The 26,339-nt window shown below is 40.7% G+C and overlaps 1 protein-coding gene across 3 annotated transcripts in view; it reads left to right on the top strand.

Annotated features, from left to right (window-relative positions):
* PLA2R1 (phospholipase A2 receptor 1) overlaps nt 1–26,339 on the top strand; it is a 130,880-nt gene that overhangs the window by 13,778 nt on the left and 90,763 nt on the right. For all 3 annotated transcript variants that reach the window (XM_057301422.2, XM_063595200.1, XM_057301420.2), the window contains exons 2-6: nt 5,185–5,568; nt 8,132–8,305; nt 17,184–17,357; nt 21,321–21,434; nt 21,940–22,083. In XM_057301422.2, coding sequence (XP_057157405.1) covers nt 5,185–5,568; nt 8,132–8,305; nt 17,184–17,357; nt 21,321–21,434; nt 21,940–22,083 — 990 coding nt within the window. The remainder of the gene's footprint in view (nt 1–5,184; nt 5,569–8,131; nt 8,306–17,183; nt 17,358–21,320; nt 21,435–21,939; nt 22,084–26,339) is intronic.

The raw sequence follows: 26,339 nt of genomic DNA, 5'->3' as shown, positions 1-26,339 counted from the left end.
TCTGTCTGCAGGGTTCCTAAACCATGCCACATCAAGCAGTTGATAGATCTTTGTTGTCTGAAATTTCAAGTCACCTACTTCAAAATGTTTGGCAACAATCTATAGCAGTTTATTTTCTTCTAAGTTATAAATGAATGCATGTAAATAAAGCTACACCTGGACTGAATATAGTAGATAGATATAAAACTTCTAAGACAAAAATGGATTTGGAAAAAAAAAAGTGAAAGAGTGGTTCAGTTAAATAATCTTTACAGTTCCATCCAGCTCTGAAGTTCACGGTTCAGGGTTTATGGGTGAAGTGAGTCTCCTCTGCCACACCCGTCTTCCTTCCAGCACTGCCCTGCTTTGTCCTCCCTAGAAAGTGGGCAAGTACATGTGTGTGCACACTCCCCGCTCAGAGTCTGGTGACACTGAGGGGTCTTGTCCACCTCACATGTGACATCAGTTGAAGAGCCAGTTCAGGGTCTTAAATTTGGGTTTATTTTCTTTCTCTTATTTGTTATCACTTGGTTTTTTAAATCTTTTAAAATAATTGTTTATTTTATTTTGTTTTAAGTTCTGGGATGCACGTGCAGGATGTGCAGGTTTGTTGCACAGGGAAATGTGTGCCATGGTGGTTTCCTGCACCTATCATCCCATCATCTAGGTATTAAGCCTGCATGCATTAGCTCTTTATCCTGATGCTTTCCCTTCCCCTGCCCCTGCCACAGGCCTCAGTGTGTGTTGTTTCCCTCCCTGTGTCCATGTGTTCTCATTGTTCACCTCCCACTTGTAAGTGTTATCACTTGTTTTTAAGAACTTATTTTATTTATTTGTTGTTTTTTGTTTGTTTGTTTTGAGACACAATCTCGCTCTGTCCCCCAGGCTGGAGTGCACTGGCACGATCTTGGCTCACTGCAGCCTCCACCTCCTGGGTTCAAGTGATTCTTGTGCCTCAGCTTCCCGAGTAGCTGGGAATACAGGCACGCACCACCACGCCCAGCTAATTTTTGTATTCTTAGTAGAGACCTCAAGTGATTCTCCTGCCTTAGCCTACCAAAGTGCTGGGATTACAGGTGTGAGCCACCATTAAGGGCTTATTTTAAATGCAATTATAATGTTTTCTTTGGAACTGATGGAACTCCCTTCTTTTCATTAGCTAGGCAAATTCCCATGATTCCAGAACAAATATATACAGTTTCAAAGAACAGATATTTAGGCAAATAATTTCTCTCTATCTCTAGCATCTTACCCAGTGTCTATGAAGTAGCTGGCATCCAGTGAAAGCTAGTTGAATGAATGAATGTTCCATATGCAGTCATAAAGGTAATAACCTAAACTTTGGTTTAAAAGTTGATCAATGAAACATTCTCTTCCCACTCCTTAGAAGAGTACACGTTATCTTATGGGGCCAAAGAGTGGATCTGAAATGATCTCCTCCTAAAGGAACTCAGAAGTAGAAAGTAGAACCACTGTCTTCCATGGATTTTATTTAAAAAAAAAAAAAGGATAGAAATTAGCTTATAAGTTTCTTCTAATAAATGAATCCATTTTCTCCTCCTAAACTTATAATTATGAAGGGAAGTATAATAACATTTTCCTGCAAAGAGATTTAGTAATTCTGGCAGTACTTCATTAATCACTTAATCAGTGTTCAAGCAGAACTGATGTCCTTGACATGTATAATCAATCTTGATTCCTCCCACATTTGATTTTCATCTTTTAAAAAATCCAACAACTATGCACACTAAGGATTGGTGGCTTATTTTCACATTATAGTTTTGTTAGAGACATTATGTGCATATAATAACAATCAGAATATTGATACCTATATTAAGTCTCCTCACAGTCTATTTGAAAGTAATTCTTTTCAGTGAATTTATGGAGATTAACAGTGCTAGGATCATATTCTATTATAACTTAATGGAAAAATGGGCTCAAGTCATTTTTTAACTTAGTATATTTGGAGGCAGCATGTTGATTATTATTGGTGAACCAGAGCTACTTGCCTATGGCACATTCTGAAGAACTTTTCTAAAGCTATTTCCTAAAGGCAGCTGGTGTGGAAATATAAGTAGCACCCCAAAATTAAGCAGCAATGGATTAGGTGTGTCTAATATGTTCTGCTTTGGAAAGGTATTTTTATGATTGCTGGTGTGACTACAGAAGTTCCAATTTCTGCCACTCTTTTTCTCTTAACATTTATTAATTTGGAAGTTTAAAAGCATTATTGGCCAGGCATGGTGGCTCACACCTGTAGTCCCAGCACTTTGGGAGGCCAAGGTGGGAGGATTGCTTGAGCCCAGGAGTTTGAGACCATCCTGGGCAATATATTGAGATCCTGTCTCTACCAAAAACAGACAAACAAACAATTAGCCAGGCATGGTGGTACACACCTGTAATCCCAGCTACTCAGGAGGCTGAGATGGGAGGATCAGTTGAGCCTGGGAGGCCGAGGCCTCAGTGAGCCATGACAGTGCCACTGCACTCCAGCCTGGGTGACAGAGCAAGACCATGTTTCAAACTCACCGCCCCGCAGAATATTTATTCACCCCAAATGTTAGGTTTGTAATTTTCATGTCTATTTATTCACAGACCAGCCATTCCCGCATCTACACACTGCTTGTCAACACCATGTATTTTTCTCTTTCGTATTAAAAAACCTACAGTGTAGACTTTACAGGTGGGTAATGCAGAAAATCAACAGATGAAGGCTCTTAATTCATCATTGCACACATATTTGAACAAAGGAGGCAAATATTTTGTTATCTGGTTGTTTGGAGAGTATTTTTCCTCCATAAAAGATGATAGCGTGGTGTCTCAGGATTGTTTAAAACTAAAATGTCTGCACCCACTGTGTGCTGCAGAAACTGCAGTAAAAATAAGCTTTTGTGCTAACAGTGTAAGAAGAGAAGCCTTTGAGGGATGATGAGATTAGCACTCTGTAGGTTCAACCAGGTCTGCAGCTGGATCTATAGACCAAGAATCAGGAAGTCAGAGGAATAAAGTAATAATGATAGCTCCCATTTCCTAAGGCTTTTCATGGTAGTATGTGGTGTGCTTTTCATGGGTTACTCAATGGAATATCCTTAACATCCCTAAGAGGTCAGTACCATACATATTCCCAGTTCAAGGAGGAAAGATGAGGCTCACTGAGATGGAGCAATCTGCCCAAAGTTACACAGCGGGTCCGTGACAGCTCCACATGACTCCAGAGCTCTCAACCACTAGCCAGGTCGTCTACACACCTATCTGTGGTGTATAAACTGAGGCACAGTCAGTACGTTGCAGAGCTTATAATACATTTGAACATATATATTAGGTAGAAGCTGAACTACAAAACCATTATAGTAAAATAATTATCCTTTAATGAAAAATTAATGAACTCTAGGTTAGCTAGAAAGTGGTTAGTAGGTTACAACAGAAATTAAGGTAAACATTCTACCCAGGCATGAAAAGGTGAAAAGGAGAGTTGGACAGAAGGTTAATTATCGGACTCCATATCACATTGACGAGAGGTGGATTTGATTTTGAATCACTATTACTAATAACCATGCAGACAAGGCCCTCATTAGGAAAACAAATTTCCTGATCTAAATGAAATCTCCCTAAAACCATTCATTTTCCCCACCCCACCCCCTCTCTTTTGCTCTTATGTATGGTGATCAAAGCAATTCTCTGACAACTAATTCAACTCCTCAAATCTATGGCTATAGGTAAGGTCATCAACTATTAGATGAGGTATACCATTTATTAATACATTGACAATCTTTTTGAAACAGTATCTTAAGTGATTTTGGTTACTGTAAATCAGTTCTCCTCAGGCTGATTAACTTTGGAGAAACCAAAAGAACGTTTACCAGAATGAAGCATTGTTCCCTCGTGGATCCGTGAGGAGGCCGGTCCTGCACTGTCCCAAACCTCTCCAAAGCCTCTGCCTGTACCTGTTCTGCCCTCCATGACATGACCCGCCCTAAACCCCAGACATTGGAGGGAACCCTATCTTGTCCCTTCAGAGTTTTGAAGAATAGACAGGAAGTAAAATAGAAGAGGGGAACCTAGCTACTGGGAGAACAAAAGAGCACCTGGGCCTGACCAGACGTGAACTGAGGTGACTTAAGCAGCCAAAGGCTGAAGCAGCAGCCGCCGGTGTGTTTCATCAACAGCAAGCACTGCCTGAATTTCCACCATGTACCCAGCACACTCCATGCTTAGACCAAAGAAATGAGACTTGGTTTCCATCTTCAAAAAGCCTGTGAGAAAACAAGTTCATAACTGTTGAGTACTAGGTGCCTTCCAGGCCTGCAACTTGGGTTAAGTCAGGTAGCAGGCTGGCAGCTAACATGTATTCCCCAGCTGGGTCCCACAGCTTCTCCACAGGAAACTCACCCAAATCCCTCCTTCCATCTCCAGGGAGGAGAGCTTAGGGGCATATCACAAAACACCTGCTTTCTCCGCCTGTCCATGTGGCCTCTGGTTTCTGCCACCGTAATGGTGGTCCGTCACCTCTCGTGTTTCAAGGTGTGGTGCCATAGCTAGTGGCCTGGGCATCTACCTGCTTCTGCCTGGCCCACCCAGCAAGCCGTCTCCTACTAAGAGTCTATCCCCATAGCAAGAGGTCCCCACCTCCACCCTTGTACTCCTGAGAAACATTGTATTCTGACCAGTATTGAATCCCGTATCAGATCACAAAGCAGCATTTCACTGATAGCCTTTCGGTTTTCTATAGGAACTTGATGGTAGAGAGTTTCATTCAGTGGCTCTTGATTCAGCAGCTGTGTTCCTAACATTCAGGCACTTGTCTGAGAAAGACAGTGTTGTCATATCCATTGGCACCCAGTGTCCCTCCCCGGGAGCCCTGAGTATTATTACCAATCCCTCTCTCTAACCAATTGTGTGAGCACACCTTCTCTGTCAGTAACAGACCTGAGTGGATTGGCAGGTAACCCTTGTTCCCATATGGCCAATGAGGTCTTAGATCAGAGCTCTCCCATTAGCTCCAGTAAGACCTTTTATGCTTCCCAAGAAACTCCTCTGTTTTATGCAAATACAGCCCTTCAGGTGGACCCTGCCCAACAACTCCAGATCTGTGGGAAATGGCTGGCAATTGTCGCATATCGCACTTAGATATGCACACTGAGATCCTCATGACGCTAGTTAATTATATATGAAAATTTCATGCCACGTCTTTGATTTTTGTTTCAGATAAAGGAATATTTGTTATCCAAAGTGAGAGTCTCAAGAAATGCATTCAAGCAGGTAAATCGGTTCTGACCCTGGAGAACTGCAAGCAAGCAAACAAGCACATGCTGTGGAAATGGGTTTCAAACCATGGCCTCTTTAACATAGGAGGCAGTGGTTGCCTGGGCCTGAATTTCTCTGCCCCAGAGCAGCCGTTAAGCTTATATGAATGTGACTCCACCCTCGTTTCCTTACGGTGGCGCTGTAACAGGAAGATGATCACAGGCCCGCTGCAGTACTCTGTCCAGGTGGCGCATGACAACACAGTGGTGGCCTCACGGAAGTATTTTCATAAGTGGATTTCTTATGGGTCAGGTGGTGGAGACATTTGTGAATATCTACACAAAGGTAAAAATAATTTAAAGAAGCACTCAGGGAATGGTGTTTTTTGAAGGTTTGCCTATAGGTAAAGATTTGTAAAGCATTACGTGAAAGAAGTACACGAAGCCTGGACCCTCAAGGGACTTCTGCTAAATACATTTTAGTTGCTTCCTTGCTTATGGTAAAAGGGTTATGAGAGTCTCAGAATGGACATACTACATTCTGCTACAGAAGCAGAACTTCTCAGAATTTAAAGGTATTGGGAGGAAAAACATTTAACTGACTCTGGGAATCAATGGAAAGGAGCAGAAAGAATAAGCAGACAGGAGGGAGAGAGAAAAGGAAGGTGGAAGGAAAAGATCTTTGAAGACTTTTGTCATGACAAATATAATAACCTCTCCTCCCCTGCCGCCATTTCTCTTATTGTAAAAACTCATCCCCACCTATGGAGGTATGTGTCCAGGACACCTCCAATGCCGCCTGATGCTGGCTGGCATTCATGTGATTAATCATGTTGCAAGTCACTTGAAGAGAAATGACAGACTATTGTCAGGGGTTATTTGGTGTGTGCCAAGCGTGGTTGGTGGGGAAGCATGGTTTAGAGGGGAATTTCATTTTCTATGGTTATTTTTGTCATTTCTAAACAGAAAAAAAAAGAAAGTTACATAGTTAAATTCTAAAATCTCAAACCTGTCCCTCAGCGTTTGTTTGGTAGCTCACTCTATCCATCCATCCATCCATCTATCCATCCATCCATCCATCCATCCATCCATTCATTCTGCATTTTTATACAGCACTGCTAACAAATCCACCCCACATTCATCAGGCACTGGACTAGGCACCTGGTTTACAAAGGTCCGCAGGACAGGCGGAGCCCCTCCCCTCGTGCTGCTCTGTAGAATTATGCTTTCACAAGAGCATATCCTCCTAAGAATTTTGTAGGGTCCTGGGAAGCAGAGCAAGGAACTCCTAAAGAAGAAATGATTAAAAAGAGACAGAGCCAAGGGCCAGGCATTTTCAGGACTCACAAAAATAAAGCAAGTGCTGCAAACCAGCACTCTGAATAATCTACAGTTCTGAAGAGGAACTTGATATTTTGCTTTATGTTAACTTTTTAGCCACATACCCACACTCATGGTGCATGCAGGGGAAGATTCTGGGGAACATATGCTTCGGAGTAGAAGGAAGGGGACTGAAAGAAAAGGGCATGTCCTGAAATACCTACGGTTCCTAAATAGCCCTAACTGCTAAGGCTGGTGACTGGTGACATGTCATGAGCTCAGGTCAGCCCCTGCCAATTGTAGGAAAGAGGTGGGGCTCTCCACTGCTGGTCCTTTTGCCCCAGGACATACCATTGGCAGCCCCAGTTGAGTCACGAAAAGTTTTTGTTGATTCCTGATTAAGGCCAAGAATGGCCGACTATTGCAATACCCTGAGAAGGCAGCCAGCAGGCCACGTCTGCATGGTCAACTTGCTCTAGACCGCTGAGAAGCCACCCAGCCAGCTGTCTCGCTTCACCCTCTCCCTATGTCAGCTGTTTGCCCCTTTGCAAACAGGGCATCAGTGGTTCTTTAAAAATGTAAATCTGATCCTGTCACTTTCCCATTCAAAACCTGCAAGAGACTTGCCCCCACCCTCAGGGTAGAGGCCAAAGCCCGCAGTATGGCAGGGAGACAGCTCTATGTGCACTGACACTCTAGTACGTCCCTGGCTCCCCTACCCAGAGGGCCTCCTTCCTCTTCTTCATTCACCCCCTCACCTGTTCTTGTCTCAGGTTCTTTTTACTTGCTGTTCCTTCTGCTGGATCACCTCTTTTCTAAAGACCTGCACTCTCAGGTCACCCAGTTCCTATTCAGAGAGGTCTTTCGCTGCCCATCCTGTCCAAAGTAGTGCCCTGCGCCCCTCCACCCCATCTCTCCCTCTCTCTCACTTTCTCTCTCTCTCTCCGTCTGTCTGTCTCACACATACACACACACACACACGCACACACACACCCCACTCTGTCTTCTCATCCTATTTATTTTTCATCATGGCACTGCTACCTGCAATGATACTGTATGTTTACTTGTATATTTGCTTTCTCTTTCTCTCTCCTTGATAGAATAGAAGTTCCACATAAAGGAACTTTTGCTGGTTTGTTCACTGTTGTATCCCCAGTACTGAGTACATTAAATGTTCAATAAATATTTATTGAATGAATAAATTAATAAATGCCTATGAATCTATTGAGCTTTAGATGCTAATGGCTGATGTATTTGGCGACTGGAAGGTATTATGAAGTTAAATCTCCATTAAAGTTTCTTTCTCATCCATCCACAAATATGAATGTTACTGTGACAGCTCACCATAGTAAGTAAACAAGTAGATAAATGCATAAGCAAACCATGTATCAGCACTTCCTCTGAGCCCAGCACTCGGTCTCACACCTCTACTGACAGGAGACAGTGAGGACCTGAGGGCTCACTCTGCTGTAGTGAGTATCTGCCCCTAAGAGGGTTTCAGTCCATAAAAAATGCTTTCGATATATAGCAGTTTCCAAAGATAAAGCTGACATCATACTTATCTGACTTTGTACATTTCTTTCTCCTAGATTTGCATACAATCAAAGGGAACACCCACGGGATGCCGTGTATGTTTCCCTTCCAGTATAACCATCAGTGGCATCATGAATGTACCCGTGAAGGTCGGGAAGATGACTTACTGTGGTGTGCCACGACAAGCCGTTATGAAAGAGATGAAAAGTGGGGATTTTGCCCTGATCCCAGTAAGAATAAATTTTGTCTTCTCTATATGTCATGAATGAATCAAAGATGATTAGAAAGTTATCTGTATCTAAACAAAAGCACTGGGATTGATATATTGAAGTCTGAATAAGAACCCTGATGCTATTAATACAGATTTTGATTGGGGTTTGTTTTTGCCTTGAAAAGACAATTCTAATATATATTCTTTTCGCCGTACATTCAAGAGATGTTAATTAGCCATTCTTCATTAAGCTCAGTGCATAATGATGTTTTAACCAGAATCAAATTATAAATACTCTGCGATCTCATTGATCCCAGCTTCTTGGTTGGATACTTCAAAACAAACCTGATTGCACATAAAGCCCAGTTAGCCTTTCAATCCACTATCTCTTATGAGCTGCTTTAATTTCTCCACATCCAGGCTGCTTGTCTCGCCCATTGTCAAGCCCAGGCACCAGCTGGCCCCTTGATCTTTCTAAAATCGCAATTGCCCTCGTTATTTCTTGACAGTGGATTCTCATCTTGACTCCCTTTCCTACTATTTACCTTCTGGCTGTAACCTCATTTTTTTTCTTTTCTTAACTTGATTTTCAAAGTTCAATGGCAGTGGCAGTGTTCTAACTTCTTTTTTTCAGTTAGTGCCTTATTATTTCATTTTATTTTTATTTAGCTAAAAAGGTTCCAGTTGTTCCCAAGTATTAGAGAATGTTTATATATGCCTCCTACTTTCTATATTCAATTTTCTTTTCCTTGGTTTCTGTGAGTCAGAGTACAGCTTTTACAGTCTTCATCTCCCATGCCTGCCTCCCCTCCACATATATAAAATGCAACAAATAAATTTGAAGCAAAAGCAAGTTGAAGAGATTAACCCCAAAGAATCTGACTTATAAAGTATCTGTAGAATTGTTTTCTAATCCAAGAGCTAGTATGGCTTAGCAAATAAGAAACAGTATAAGCTTTGAAATAATCACACAGGCCAAGATTGGAGTCCTGCTTCCTCCCAACAATGAAATTTTGGGAAGCTCTCTCCATCTATCTGAGTCTCAGTTTCCTCAGACATAAAATGTAGATAATAGCAGTACCTATTAGGATTATTGTGCAATTCAATTAGATGAGGCATTCAAGGCACTTTTCATAATATCTGGCACACAGTAAGTACTCACAATGGTTAACCATTGCAGCCAGAAGCAGCAGCAACAATAGCAGCAGCAGCATCAAACCCAATTTATATTTTCAGCATACACTTCTGAATCCATGATTTCTCCTCTCTGCTGTAAGTCAACAAGCACTAAGCTATGCATAGTGGTGAATGCCAAGAGTTTTAGGACTTAGGATCCTCCCTTTAAGGAACTTGGCATCTAGAGAGAAGACAGGTTTGCTGTATGCCAGAAAATGCAGGTTGTATTTGAGACAACACCCTAGAATCACCTGGGAGATAGTTTAAATGCATATCCTGGCCCATCTTCCAGAGATGCAGTGGGTGCAGTATGTAAAACTCAACCATCTGCATTTTTGAAAAGTGCCCCAGGTGACCCTGGTGCAGATAATTCATCATCAAGCAATAATATGGAGATAATTCTATGCAATATACATCTATATACAGGGATAATATCAATACATTTAACAGCCAATATGGTATGGGCTATTGGTCAATCGCAATGGAGACCTTTAGTGTGGGGGTTGGGAATTCCAGAGGCTCTCTGCTGATATTAACCCCTTAGCTGCTACAATGTGGGGGTGGGGTGCAGGGAAGCCTGGGTAGTGGGGGTAATAGAGAAGCTCAGAACAGTGGCTATTCACCAACCAGAATGAAAGCATTTTACTATTTTATAACTGTCAGATCACCAGCCTTCTCTATTTGAATCTAAATGTATGCATGTAGGTGTGTATGCATGTAATCTCTACACTCCTTGGACTCCTGAAACAGATGTCATATTATTTTTATTATTGTCATATTATTTGCATCATCTCTTCTCTTTCCTTTTCCATCCCCAATAAAGGTCATTATTAAAACCAAATAAATGAACCAATACTAATAAAGTTAACACATACTTCACATGGCTCTAATACTAGGGACTTAAAAAAAAAAAAACTACAATATTCTTCTTAAGGTTCTGAAACCTTAAGAAGTTTCCACTGGGAAACTTCCAATGACAGTTTCCCAGTGGAAGCCTTGGTTCAGTGGTGCTCCAGGCTTTTCATTCCCCAGACCATCTATTTGTTCAGCCTTCTACAGCTCAGAAGCTTCCTCTGCTTGACAGCCTGCCAGATTCCAGCCCTCCTGACCTTTACCACAACCAGCAGAGAGCATGTTTATTTGTTCAGTGCCAGTTTTCTTCCTTTCTTGTTACTTTTGGCTCCCGGTAGCCAATATAACTCAAAATGACGTGTCAGAGATTGAAACCTGAGCAAGCTGATAGCTCTTTCCATGGGGTCAACAAGTGGATAGGACAGAGAAGAGTGAGTGGAATAAAGTAAAGGTCTGTACTGCTGTATCTCATCCTTCTTATGTGGGAAATTTTTTTAAATATCTCAATGTAAAATGATGCTACATTTAAAAAAAAAAGTTGATTGTAAATGAGCAAAATTTAAATGTAGTATTCATAAACACACACAAATATACTAGCGGTGAAGGATGTAATAAAACATCTTCAGCAATAAGGATGACACACAGGAATCTCTCTGGGTTTGTTTAGAGGCAATTATGGGCCATTCTGGTCTCTCTTGGTTGTGTGCCTTACAGAGCTGCAGAATCACACTTAGTTAATTTGAGATATTTTTACGATACCAACCTGTGAAATGATATGATTGCCCTTGAACCTTATTTTTATATAATTCTGATCAGTTGCTCGAGTGATATAATAAAGCAGATTTAGGCTGGGCACAGTGGCTCACACCTGTAATCCCAGCACTTTGGGAGGCTGAAGCAGGCAGATCACTTGAGGTCAGGACTTTGAGATCAGCATGGCCAACATGGTGAAATCCCATCTCTACTAAAAATACAAAATTAGCTGGGTGTGGTGGTGGGCACCTGTAATCCCAGCTACTTAGGAGGCTAAGGCAGAAGAATCGCTTGAACCCAGGAGGTAGAGGTTGCAGTGAGCCAAGATTGCGCCACTGCACTACAGCCTGGTGACAGAGCAAGACTCTGTCGCCGCCCGCCTGCCCCCGCCCTCCACAAAAAAGACAAACAAGCAGACTGATACAACAAAGGTATGGCTGCTCTCTCCTGAGCCTTCAACATGGATCGGCAATGCTATATGTTTCTGTCATGCAGTTCTCGCACCCCACAATGACCCTGCCAACCTCTCTATTCTCCTCTAACTTCTAACCCTACCTTCCAATCTCCTTTCTGATTCTCATTATTTGACCTCAGTTCCTACCTCATAATGGCAAAAAGATCCATCAGACAGACAGTTTGGCAACTTCCTGCTCTCTCACCTTTAAGCCTACCTGCATCTGTGCCCATCTTTATTTCCTCCCTTCTATGCACGAGGATGATGTTCCTCCTCCTACATGGGCCAAGTCTCCCCACCTGGGCTCTGGAGCGCCCCATCCAACCTTCTCCAACCTGTATCTCAGTTGTTCTCAATGTGTGGTCCCCGTTCCAGCAGCATTGGAATTCCCTGGGAGCTTGCTAGAAACGCAAAGTAGCAGTCACACCCTAGACCATCATATCAGAAATTCTAGAAGTGCAGCCCAGCAATCTGTGTTTTAACAAACTTCTAGGTGATTCCAGTGCACACCCCTGGGTGCTTCTTTGCTGGGCCCTTTTCCTTAGCAGTTAGACCCGTGTGAGTCTTAAAATAACATCTTAAAAATACTGCAATTCTTTCATCCCTATTTCTGCCTCCTGAAAACACCTCTCTCTCTCATCCTCTAAATAGAATTCACAAAAGAATTGTCTATACCTTCTTCAGGGCACTGTCTCCTCTTGACTTCTACAACAATGCATGCCTAACCTTGACCTCCATTTCCACAGACCATTCATCCATTTATTCATTTAACAAATATGTATTGAATACCTACTATGTGCCAGGGACTTCTCTGGCTCCTGGGGTTATAACCGTGAATGTGAAATGTGAAAGTCATAGTGCCTGCCCTGATGAAATTCACATTCAAGTATAATACCCAAATTAATACATAATTACAGTTTGTCATAAGTTCTACCTTAAAAAAATACAGTATTACAAGTGAGAAACCGAAGTTAAAATTGGGAGTCATGGAAGGTTTTCCTGAGGAAGTTGTATTTGAACTGTAGCCCAAGAGATGAGTAGAAGTTGTCAAAATGGAAAGTGGGGAAATGAGATATTCACACGGAGATGCATGATGCAGACATGTGCAAAGGAAGGGGAGAGGGAGTGGTCAGCATGGGATGCAGGCAATAAAGAGGGTATATGGTTTAAATAGAACTAAAAAATAATAATAAAACCAAGTAAAAGACAGCATGCTTTTGAGTCACCAGGCACACGCTCTAACAATTCCAAACAATGTCAGTGATAAAATACGCTTACCTGTCCAGGCTGACTGCTCCTCCACCCCCAGCCCTCAGCATGTCACTGGCCAGATATCTGAAGGTTTTGAGGGGGGAAAGAGGTTATTGCCATCTAAGAAAGACAATGTGGCAAGAGTACAGTGATTGAAGAAGAGAGAAACAAGACACTCTGAAAGGGCAGACAGAGTCCATGAGTGTCATAAAGGTAAGGACTTACCTAATTCTAAGTGCAAAAGAAAGCTATCAAAGGGTTTTAAGCAGGGGAGTGATGATTTTAAAAATATATATTTAAGAATTACTCTGGCTCTATTATACTGAATGGCTTGGAAGGGAGCAATAGGCAAATCCTGGAGACCAGGTAGAAGGCTAGAGCAATAGTCTGGGCCAGGAGTAGTGGTGGCTTCAGTTAGGTGGCAGCAAGGGGATTGGAAAAATGTGGGATGTATTGAAGATCTAACTTGTAGATAAACTGAACAGGACCTGGTTGTCAGGAGCTTAGCTGGGCTGGAGACAGCAGAGCTGTCAGGTGTTGGAGTAGCTGATTAAAGCAACAAGCCAAAAATGAAGGTGTTAAGCTGTTGATGACTCACTACAATGGTATAACAAAGAGACTAAAAGAAGAATTCGCCACCTCCCCCTGTTCCATTTTTCCCCAGGGAACAGCACAGCCATCGAGGGTCAGTGGATCAGCACAGATGTGGAGTTCAGCTCAGCTCACCATTGAGAGAACACTAAACAACAACAAAGGCTTTTCAGTTGTATAGATTCTGGGTTGGGGTAAGGTGAGGGGAAGAGCTAGGAGTTGAAAAGTACTGAGCACTGAATCAGGGTGGGGAAAAAGTGTCTTCAAGATTCCCCTCCTTCCCACTCCATCCCAGCCTCAGCAGAGGCACCTGAAGAGGACCTTGGCCCAAGGCCTCACATAGAAAGAGACCTAGGAATGGAAGGCACCTGCACCAGAAATGCAAATAACACAGAGCACGATGGGCTTGAGGGGCCTGAACCGTTAACTATGACTCTCTTTAGAAACTGCAGTGTGCCAGCTCAGCACCAAGTCTGGGGTAGGGGCAGCTTTCCCCCATGAGGCCTACCAGGTAAAGCCTTTGTAACTGCCTGTGGTCAGGCCTCAAGAATCACATATAGGTTTTTAACCAGGAGTAGGACTTCTCACTCCTAAGAACTTGGAGGCTAGGAGAAAAAGTGAGACATTAATTCAGACTCCATGTTTCTGACATGCATAGCTAAGTTTATGGAGATATACATTTGGAAAAGAAAATTAAATACTATTCAGGTTTGCACATGTTACATGTGAGTCAGTTATGTAGAGATGTGGACTAGGTAGGTAGATGTAATGGTCTCTATGTATTTGGAAGTTATAGGAAATGGACCCATGAGAACAGGTTAGATAGCCATGTGTAGAAAGAATGTATAGAATAGAAAGGAAGGGGGCTCAGGGCCAAGTCTTAAGGCCTCCAACATTTAATTTGAGTAGAGAAGAATAAATCAGCAAGGGAGACTGAAAGGGGGCAGCCAGGGAGGTATAAGGGTAGCTACGCATGGGAAGTCAAGAAAAGAGAGTAAATCAGCACGGAGAGGGAACTCAGCCTGCCAAGTGCTGATGAAGGGCCTTGTTTGATAAAGTCTCAAACTAACAGTTGCTGAATTTGGCAACACAGGGGTCATTGATGACCTTAAACAAGCTATACATTAATGGCTAGATTCAGTGGATGAGACTAAGTGGGAAATTAGAAGAGGATGAAACACTTCCCAAGTCATTCTACGTATGCACTTCACTTCATTAAAAAAGAGGTGTAGTTTAGGAGGGAAAAATCACCTATTTATAACACCATGAAAAAGATTCTGGTAATCTCTCATCACGTAATAGGAGACTCAAAGTTATATATGACACAATTGCTTCCCTGGAGCTCATAATTTAGCAAGAGAAGAGATGATATAAACACAATCAAAGATGTAAAGAATATAACAATAGGATTTTAGCCCTTAGATTAGAATTTTTCAAGAATAATAAACATACCTGAGACACCAGCCTTTGATTTTCAGAGTTCTCAAGCTGGGGTGACCCTTCAGAGTTGCCCCTTGTTGGGATACAGGGGCTAAGTATACCACTACATTGACCAGTCATGGTGTCAGCTGCCCTTGGGAAGGGAGAGTGAAAGGGCAAAGAGACTCTTCTGCCAAAGCAGTCCTTAGAGAGCAGCACATCACAGTGTCTACGACAACATTTTCATTCCATTTGTTACTTACAACTTACAAATGAGATTCCTGGAGGGACATGCAGCCTATCCTAGAGAAGCAGAGAAAGGACTTGTGTCTGCCAGTACAGAAGTACAAATTCTTATACAGGCTGAGTATCGCTTATCCAAAATTCTTGGGCCCAAAAGTGTTTTAGATTTCTGATTTTAGGATATTTGCATATACATAATAAGGTTTCTTGGGCACAGGACCCAAGTGTAAACACAGACTTCATTTATGTTTCATATATACATTATACCCATAGCCTGAAGGTAATTTTATACAATATTTAAAATAATTTTGTGCATGAAACAAAGTATTGACCAAAACCCATCACATGAGGTCAGGTGTCGAATTTTCTACTTGTGGTGTCATGTCAGCACTAAAAAAATTTTCACCATGTTGCACAGGCTGGTCTTGAACTCCTGGGCTCAAGCAATCCACCCGCCTCAGCTTCCCAAAGGGCTGGGATTACAGGCATGAGACACCATACCCGGCATCTTTCTTTCTCTTTTTGTAGTGATAGGGTCTTGCTTTGTTGACCAGGCTGGTCTCGAACTCCTGACTTCAAGTGATCCTCCCGCTTCAGCCTCCCAAAGTGCTAGAATTACAGGCATGAGCCACTGTGACTGTCCTAAACGATTCTTATGCATGCCAAAACTATGAACACACCCCCGCTCCCCCATCATGGTCTCAGCTGTCATGGTGGATGAGTATGGCTGAACTAGTGTCTCGTAACACGTAGTAGTATATTGTCCTTCTCAGGGAAGGCCTAGGATTTTAACTGAAAACAATCTTTAAGGATTCCATCTCAATGGGGAAATTTCAGCCACCTGGGCAAAATGGTTACTGAAAATTTCCCTTCTCTTTTTCCTTTCTTTCTTTTCCTTCCCTTCAGTGTTACTTGGTGATAGCCTTGTCTTCTGCCTTCCTTTAATCTTGGATCCTTCTATAAACACATGTATCAGTCAGGAAACTCTATAGACAACCTTAGATTTATATGTGATTTAAAACCTCTGGAATGTGTGTTGCAACCAGACATGAAAATAAATTTTCCACATTTCCCAAGGGGACCATCTAACTGCTATGAGGGAGGAAAAAAAAACAAACAAAAAAGATTTCATTGTCAAATAAGTTTGAAGTACACTAAATTAACAGTAAGCATGTTTCTTTACTACAAAACTTCTCAGAGCCTTGAATATGCTAATGTTCATTGTGAATTTCCCAGAGAACGCTATGTATGCATTGTGTCCAGATTTTCTTGGGGAGCCTCTTAAAGTTGTCTTACTTTGGGAATCACACTTTGGGAAAGGCCATCCTAGACTTCAGCTGGTTGTCTGTCAGTCATTTTCAGTCATGCTGCAGTATGGCTCACATTCTCTGTATTCTGACATTCTCTGAGTTTGGTTTCCGGTCATTATTGTGGCTACTTAGTTCACCTTGGAGTTTGATTTTAAATGTTAGCAAAAGCACCCAAACTCAGTCTTAATTTTCTGTTATTTCAAAAAAAAACTTCAGACTTCAGCTCCACATTTCATACTTTATTAAATTTCCTTTTGAGCACACTATGCAATCTTCGGCCAGTGTCTTACAAGTGGATCTTGCTTCTATTCCTCTTGGCTGAAAGAACTTTCTTAAACTATATGTCAGTGTTCCTGTGCTTGATGTTTATTTGAAAACTTGTGTTTACTATTGACTCATATTCCTACTGTATCCTTTTATTTTAGCATTTTGTATTTAGGGAGAAATGCCTTTGAAATAACATTTGTATCTACTAAAATGAACATTTAAAGTTACAAGTTTTCAATATAAAGTTCTAAATGACAAAAGAACTTAGATCTTATTTTCACAAATACTTTGCTTCTACTTCCTTCTCTTAAAATTGGTTCCTATTATTACTCTGGAAAGGATCATAGCTTCTTCATTGGTGATTTCTTACATTTCTTTAGGTAAATCATGAAAGAGTTTAACCATATCTTAGCAATGGAATAACAATGCAGATTTTATCATAAAGACCTAATCAAGAATAGATAAGGCACTGAAGTTTTAGAGATTGCAAGATGGAATAATTCCATTCAGACTTACCTTAGAAATATGTTGCTGTATAGATAAAATAAGACTTGGTTGTTTTTAATGGCCATTGTTTCCAGCCTCTGCAGAAGTAGGTTGTGATACTATTTGGGAGAAGGACCTCAATTCACACATTTGCTACCAGTTCAACCTGCTTTCATCTCTCTCTTGGAGTGAGGCACATTCTTCATGCCAGATGCAAGGAGGTGCGCTGTTAAGTATTACAGATGAAACTGAAGAAAATTTCATAAGGGGTAAGTAGGTGGATGACGCACATTGATATTGATACAATAAAAGATGGTTGTTAACTGTTTTCACATATACAAAAATATATTCTGACAAAAAGTTCTTAAAAAATATTTTTCTTTCCTTAATATGGCCCAAAACTCTCACCCAAAATTTTTCCATGAGCCTTGAGTGATTCCATTTGGCATCCAGTGATGTCTTTCTTATTTTCTCCTCCTTGGAGAAGAGAATTTGAGGCCACAGCAAGGGACCCAGGAGAGCTGCAGTTCTAACAAGTGGATCAGGAAGATTTCTAAATTTAAGGGCTATTTTCTTGCTCTTCTGGAGATCTTAGCCATTCCATTTCCATTAATAAATCATTAAGCATTTTATTAATTAAACAAAATCTTACATATCTTTCACCATGTGCAGGTACATCATAGGCCTTCTGGTGGGTCCCAAAAACAAAACCTTAAAATTTAGTGGGAAAAGCAAAAGCACATATATGTTAACAGTATAGACAATAATATGTTAAAAGAATTGTGCCGATAAACTAAGACTTATGTTTCGCTCATTGCCTAAACTCTCCTCTTACTTCTTCTTTATAGATTAAATGTATTTGTATGTGTGTACATTCACCTCTTTAAAAACTTGTGGAAACATTAGAAAATATCACAAAATTAGTCACTTTCATTAACAGTTTTTGATGCCAGTTTTTTTCAAATTTTATTGCATATGTAGTCCATGTTTATTTTAGAATAATTTGTAAAATTCAGGTATATAGAAAGAAAAACCAATAAAAAAGTTCCCATAGTTCTGTAATCCAGACAACTGTGTTTCTCTGCAAAAACATATAAATGCATGTGTACATACACAGTATATATAAAAAATGGTATTATATAAAAACATGGCAGCAGCCAGGTGCAGTGGCTCACGCCAGTAATCCCAGCACTTTGGGAGGCCAAGGCAGGTGGATCAATTGAGGCCAAGAGTTCAAGACCAGCCTGGCCAACATGGCGAAATCCTCTCTCTACTAAAAATACAAAAATTTGCCGGACGTGGTGGCATGCACCCGTAGTCCCAGCTACTAAGGAGACTGAGGCAGGAGAATCACTTGAACCTGGGAGGTGGAGGATGCAGTGAGCCAAGATCATGCCATTGCACTCCAGCCTGGGTGGCAGAATGAGACTTCATATCAAAATACATAAATAAAAAATAAATAAAAACATGGCAGCTATTGCACAGTGATACAAGCAAGTGATTTAACCACCTGCTCAGGTTAGGAGCAGGGAGCCACCTGCCTGGGTTTGAATCCTGCCTCTACCACTTAAGTAGCAGGATTACTCAAGCAAGTGATTTAACCGCTCTGTGCCTCAATTTCCCCTTCTACCAAGTGGAAATAATAACAGTGCAAATTCCTGGTGTGGATTACATATTTTAATACAGGTGAAATCATAGAAAAGTGCCTGGCACACATAACAAACACTCAGTGTGTGTTAACCATTTAACAACAACTACGTACACAGTTTGGTAATCTGGTTATTTTATTTACCTGCATTTAATGAACATTTGCCCGTATCTGTAAATATAGATCTACATCATAATTTGTAATGGTTACATAGTAGTATAAGTTAGTGGTAATATATTAGAGATATTGATAAAACTACTTGTTTTGTTATGTATTTATTAGTTGATATTATAAACCATCCCTGCACAAACCTTTGTGCATACATCCCCAATTATTTCTCTATAAGTTTGCAGAAGTGGGTTCACTGGATGGAAAAGTAAGCGCTTTTGTAAGTCGTTAATATCTTCCAGAAGGATTGTAAGAAATGAATGAGCAATGCGTGCCTGCCCTAAAAGTCAGAAATTATTATTGAATTTGATTTGAGTAAGTCATAGTGCAGGAAAACATCAATTTTCAAAATCATTTTAAGCCTGAAATGGTTTTTATATAAAAGTTTACATGCCATTTATGAATTACAATTATCTATCTTAACTGCCAGGATTTCTCATGAGAAGGTCTGGACTTATTCATCAAATTTGAATAACCATTTAAAAAAATAAGACATGTCAGGGACTTTGATTTAACTACCTCAGTTCTATAATTAGTCTTTGGGAATTGTTTGGAAAAACAGAAGTCTGTTCATAAAGACAGAAACCTGTTCCAACCAAGGTATTTTTTAATGATGAAAATAGTCTAATGTTTCTTGCTAATTCTGGTGAACATATACTATGGTACAAGGAATTATCTAAGCTGTCATGAATGCCGAGAAATATCCAAAGGAATTTAAATTTGAGTTTCTTATTACAGTATCGTGGGCCAGCTTAGTCCTAAAGGTAAATAGATGGTTTTTTGTGCCTTCAGACACAGATTATAAATTGCACAATGATTTTTTATCTGCATTATTAAAACAATTGCACAATGGGTATTCAAAAAAAATTCTAAGATAAGAATAATTAACGTTTTAATATTTTAACTAGATTTTAAAATATCACTTGGCACTTGCCTGGATGTGAAACGTGAAAATTTCTCCCTGCCCTGTCAATCCATTTCACTTCTTATCATCATAAGACCTGCTAAACGATTCAATCGAATGGTGCTATTGAAAGGAATAATCAAATGGACATTAGAAAGAGATTCCATATGAATGCCACAGAAACTTGGAAGGGTGAAACCCGTGTATAGTATGCTGTTTCTGTTTATTGATTTCTGGGAGTCTCAAAATTATAAAGCACCTTTTTCTCTTTTCTTAAATGGGTTAGGTTCTTTGAGTTTTTCACAATTGTATTGAAATATGTAGTCACTGAGGATGCTGCAGCCTTGTTATATGACTACAATGACCTTCACAACCTGGGTAATCATACAATCTATCATCCAAACTGAGATTCTTTTGATAGTAAAAGGGACTGTGATTAATAATTATTCTGGAAATACCAGCATGAACCATGAGTTTTCCAGGAAAATGGGGGCATACGGTCACCCTGTTTATAACCCTTATCCGTCAGGGTCTTAATCTTAGGCAGGACCCCTGCGTCTGACTAAAAATAAATTGGGCTCTGAATCAGGTGAATTGTAAGCGAACAATGCTCTCCTTTATAGATTAAACGAGTAAATGGCAACATTTCAAAGCATCACAAAATTGCCACTTTCATTATGTTTCTGACACTGGGTCTTGGTTTTTTTCCCCCCGAAATTTTGCTCCATAAGTAGTACCTATTTGTTCTGGAATAATGTTTAAAATTTAGGTGCACAAAAAGAAAAACTGAGGAAAAATTCCCATAATTCTATAATTTTGATAACTGTTTTTCTGCATGTCAATGCATGTTTTTATTCATAGTATCTATAACAAAAATGGTATTGCATTAAACTGCAAGTTGTAGTGGACTGGTTAAGAGGAGGGGCCACAGAGCCAGCCTGCCATTAAACTTCTCCCACCTCAAGCTGTGGAAGCAGCCTCCAGTTTGCACTGCACACAGCCTTAGGTCCCAACCTGCTAGGGATCCCCCGAGACACTCTGGTCCCTCCTGTTGAGCGGACATCTCCTGGTGGCTGTCACACTCTACACCCCTTCCTGATCTACTTCAGCACACCTTTTTACCTTTGAAGATGTGCCTCTGTTCACTTTCTGGGACTGACCCTGCACACCTCTTCCTCCACCCTATTAAACCTTTAAGTTCATGAGCTCACTCAAGTAAGATGGCCTCAAGTATGCAACCATGCACCCTTGTCTAGATTGACAACCCTGAAAGGCAACCTTTCTGGGTACTTGCATGAAGCATTCACAGTTGAAAAACAGCCGTCAGTGAGCCTGCTCTGTTTCTCAAGATGGTGGGAGCCTGCTTTATCACTCAGAAGCACCACGTGCATTCTGTGCACCTTTCCCGTCATTGAGTGGAATTAGTTTCTGACTCCATGATCCAGGAATAGGAGAACAAGAAAGATGTGTAACACTGGATTTTTTTTTGAAGCTCCATAATTTTCATTTCAGAGCACATGAGCAGTAAAACAGTGGAGGTGTGGATGGGCCTCAATCAGCTGGATGAACACGCTGGCTGGCAGTGGTCTGATGGAACGCCGCTCAACTATCTGAATTGGAGCCCAGGTACCTGCAGTGTTTTCTTTGCCTTCGTCACGTGGCATCATCTTGCAGCCTTACACAGCAGCATTTCCCATGCACATAGGACATGCTTTTTTGAGAGTAGTTTATAAACATTTTTTAGCCTGACTGAATTCCTTTAAGGCAAGCTTTTCCAAACAAGAAAATAGGGACCAGGAAGATAAGCTTTTTAGCCAAAGTTGCAGGAGGATTTGGGTGTAAGCCAAGATTCCAGTCTGCTGTTTTAAAAATAGCTACAAATTGCAAAATATCTCTCTACTTTAAGATAATAAAAGTGGGTCTTTTGGAATCTTTGGGAAATCATTTAATTGACATGCCTGGACTGTAACTGCAAAATCATAGATAACATCTTATAGGATATAACATCTTATAGGATTTACTATATATGACAAATAGAAACGCTGTCCCCCGATGCTGAAAACCACATTTCAATATATATTAAACTAACTGCTTTTGCTTCTAATATTAAAGACACTCATTGTATTTTCAGAGGTAAATTTTGAGCCATTTGTTGAAGATCACTGTGGAACATTTAGTTCATTTATGCCAAGTGCCTGGAGGAGTCGGGATTGTGAGTCCACCTTGCCATATATATGTAAAAAATATCTAAACCACATTGATCATGAAATAGTTGGTAAGTGTTTTTATTTTAAGTTGTTCTTAGGTGTTGTTTACTTGTCCTCTCAATATATGTAAATTTCTCTATTTTTTTGCTAATAATTCGTAATGTAAACTTAGCTAAATCTAGTTTATATTTATATGAAAAGATGTGTAACTAGACAATATCTGTTATGTCAAAGGGACTGTGATTTTAACAAATGCATTTAGGTTTATACTAAAATCTGAAATAATCTGAGCATAGCAAACATTTTCTCTTTTAAAAAATTTGCACGCTTAGTCATTCTGTATTAGAGAAATAAGATACGTTTCTTTTTCTATTCTAGTTTTGAGTTTATTGTTCCCCTAGAAATTAAACATAATTTAGAAAACAATTTTATATAATTATTTACTTCATTGATTTTCTGCCACACTCTGAATCTCTTATTAGTAACACACCTTCCTCCCTGAAATTACATGCAGAACTTTTAGATGGAGTTAATACTTAAATAATATCTAATCACAATCTAGTACCAGAAGTCCAATTATTTCTGTTTTTCAGGTCTATAACCTCTTTTTAGTTTCTCTGAGAATTAATGTCTTAGCTCCAAATGTAGAGATAAAAGTATAACCATTTTTTAAAGAATCATTACAAAAATAATTAGAAAAAACTCTAGATTTAAAATAATAAGCTGAATTATCATTTTTAAATATTGTCTCTTAGAATTGGGTTTTAACTTTCATTTTCCTTTAAATAGCTAAGCCTAGAAGTTTTGTAGAATATGGGGTACAAGCTGGGGAAAGAAGAAGCATCTTGTCATTTTTTTATGTAGAGATTTTTCCATTATTTCAGGAATTTGCTGAAATTGCTACCACCTGTTATTGTCCTTTTCCCTCCCTCTCTTCCTTCTTTCATATTCCTTTCTCCGTTCCTTCTCTTTTCATTTTTTCTTTCTTTCTTTCTTATGCCATCTTGCATTCCCTCCTGCCACCCTTCTTTCCTTCTGTTATATTTATCCTTCTATCTGCTAATTGAGGTCAGAAGACCAGAAATGGAGTAGTTAAGTTAGCTTATTTGGATTATTTGCTTTGCTTCAAGTTCAACACATTCTTCTGTGGATTGATTGAAGTCTTGCTTTTGTGGCCCAGGCTGGAGTGCAATGGCATGATCTTGGCTCACTGCAACCTCCGCCTCCTGGGTTCAAGCAATTCTGCCTAAGCCTCTCGAGTAGCTGGGATTACAGGCGCCTGCCACCACGCCCAGCTAATTTTTGTATTTTTATAGAGACGGGGTTTCACCATGTTGGCCAGGCTGGTCTCGAATTCCTGACCTGAGGCAATCCGCCCACCTCAGCCTCCCAAAGTGCTGGGATTACGGCGTGAGCCACCACGCGCAGCCTAAAATTCCAAGTTCAAAAAGGATTTCGTGAGTGCTTTTTTAGGCTGAAAACCATTGGGGTCAATGATATACAAAGTTCTGACACTCTTTGGCCATGATTCTAATTGCTGTCAGAGTCCTAGAAACAATTTTAAAAGAATGTTTTGTTTCCCAAATAGCAGTGAAATCATATTTAGTTTAACTAAATTCGTTCTTAATGGAGGCACCTCGTTGTGGTTAATAAAATAAGGTAAAAATGCCATCATCAGATTGGGGACAGTCTCGTGAGAAAGGAAAGCCAAAATAAGCATGTGCATCACCACTGCCCTCCAATGTCCAAAACATCATGGCACTGTGTTCCTGAAAGCCCCACCTGGGGTTCATATCAGCCCAGAGGAACATCGTGGACACTCAAGACTTATTTTCAAAGTGAAACCTATTTGTCATCCCCATTTTAAAGGAAGTCATCAGAGTTTTAGGCTCTTTTCAGCTGGGGATAAATATCTACCTCACCCACATACTATGTATAAAATCCTTGGAATACCATTTAAATTGTATTCCATAATACTTCTTTTAAATATAAAAAGGTTTCAAAAATGAGCAGCTCTGTTAAATTTTATATCTAGCCCCAACACTCTGCTTTCATTGTATGTCCTCTGTCAAGTCTCTTTACTTCTTTGGTTTTGTTGTTGTTGTTTTACTTTTTTACTATTTTTTAAAATAAAATTGACTGTGTATGTTCAGATTATACAACATGATGTCATAGGATACATATATAGATAGTAAAATGGTTATCTTAGTGAAACAAATTAACACATCCATCATCTTACTTAGTTACCCATTTCCCCCACTGTGACAAGAGCAACTATAATCTACTCATTTATCAAAAATCCTGAATACACTACATTAACTATAGTCCTCATGCTGTACAGTAGACCTTCAGACTTGTTCATCCTACATATCTGCTACTTGTATCCCTTTTCCTACCTCTGCTCATTTTCTCTTGTTGACTCCTAGTAACCTTTTATCCATTCAGCCATTCTGTGTTTTGATTAGATAATTTAATCCATTTGCATTCCGAGTAATTACTGATAGGTAAAGACTTACTACTGCCATTTTGTTCATTGTTCTCTGCTTGTTTTATAGATTCTTTGTTTCTTCCTTCCTCTCTTATTGTTTACCTTTGTGATTTGGTGATTTTTGTGTGTGTGTGGTGCTAAATTTCAATTCCTTTCTCTTTATCAGTTGTGTATCTGCTATAGTTTTGTTTTTTTTTTTTTGCTTTATGGTTATCATGTGGCTTACATAAAACATAGTTATAATGGACTGTTTTACACTGATAACTGCTTAACTTTAGTTGCATACAATCACTCTAGATTTTTACCCTACCCTCAATAGTTAAAATTTTGATGTCGCTATTTACATCTTTTAATATCGTGCATTTCTTAATTTATTGTAGCTATAGTTATGTTTTACCATCTTGGTTATTTATTTATTTACTTATTTATTTATGCTTTAGAGACGGGGTCTTGCTCTGTTGCCCAGGCTGGAATATGGTGGCATGATCATAGCTTGACCTCCTGGGTTCAAGTCATCCTCCCACCTCAGCCTCCCAAAGTGCTGGGATTACAGCCATGAGCCACTGTGCCCAATCTATTTTTGACAATTTTGACTTTAGTCTTCATAGTAGAGATATAAATGATTTACAGACCACCATTACAGTATTTGAACATTCTGAATTTGGCTATATATTTACCTCCAAGGAAGAAGGGGTACTCTGGAGGTTTGGCTCCAGGGAACAGGGCACGGCTGTAATTTGGGAACCAGAACCAGTATGGTACAGTGGCAACTCAAGCTCTAGGGGATGAAGCACCAGGCAGTGGTGACTCCAGACCGTGGGATGGTGGGACACAGCAGTATCTCAGACTCTGTGAGGTCAGGTTCAGTAGCAGCAAGGACCCAGGAATGGTGGCATATACCTGTGGTTTGTTTCCTGGGGGGCAAGGAGCAGCAAAATGATGACTCCTCTCCCTAGGAAGGTGGGGTGCCTCAGCAGTTCAGGCTTTGTGGGACTAGTCCAGTTCCAGGAAAGCAGGGTGCTACAGCTGTTTGTGTTGGAGGGCAGGATGTCCCAGCCTTGCCAATGCAGTTTCCCTTGGATGCAGGGTACCATATCAGCCAAGCCCTACAAGGCACAGCTGCTCAGCTCAGCCAAGGCACCCATTCCCCCATGAGATGGGGCTGCTTCAGCTTAGGTGCTGGGGGGTATGACTGCTTTGGGCAGCTAAAGCACTGTTTCCCCTGGATTTGGGAGCCACTTCAGCTCAGGTGCCAGGGGTGTGACTGTTCTGGGCAGCCAGGGTAGGGATTTCCTGGGAGGCAGAGTGCCACTTCAGCACACACACTGGGGAACATGACTGCTCTGGGAGGCCAAGGCACCATTTCTTTGGAGGCAGGGTGATAAGCCAGCTCAGGCTCTGAGGGGCACAGCACAGCAACAACCAGGAAGGGTAGATGGAGCAGCTTGTGGCAACTTGGCCACACCAGGTAGAGTGAGAGCCCCACAGCAGCTTGGCATGGGGATGGTGGGCCACGAGGTGGAAGTGGTGCAGTGTTTACAAAGCCTCAAGGATGGAGGGGTGCTGTGGCTACTCACTACTGGAGCAGAACGTGACATTCTAGCAGTGGTTCTTTTTTCAACATTGTGCAGCGCAATAGACCCATAGTCCACAGAGGGACAGGGTGCAGCATCAGGACTTTCTCTGAGGCAAGCATAGTCCTGTAGACTCCAGGCAGCCCCCTCAACTGGGCTTAGTGCCTGTGAGGGCTGCAGGGGTCCCCAGTGGCAAGAACTGTAGGTGACCCTGGAGGCTGCTAGGGTCCTCTTGCTCATCCTTTCCTTACAGAGAGAAGTC

Source organism: Pan paniscus, chromosome 13 (assembly GCF_029289425.2).
Source record: "Pan paniscus chromosome 13, NHGRI_mPanPan1-v2.0_pri, whole genome shotgun sequence".
NCBI lineage: Eukaryota > Metazoa > Chordata > Mammalia > Primates > Hominidae > Pan > Pan paniscus.
Note: the sequence above shows the minus strand (reverse complement) of the source record. Positions and strands in the feature narration are given on the sequence as shown.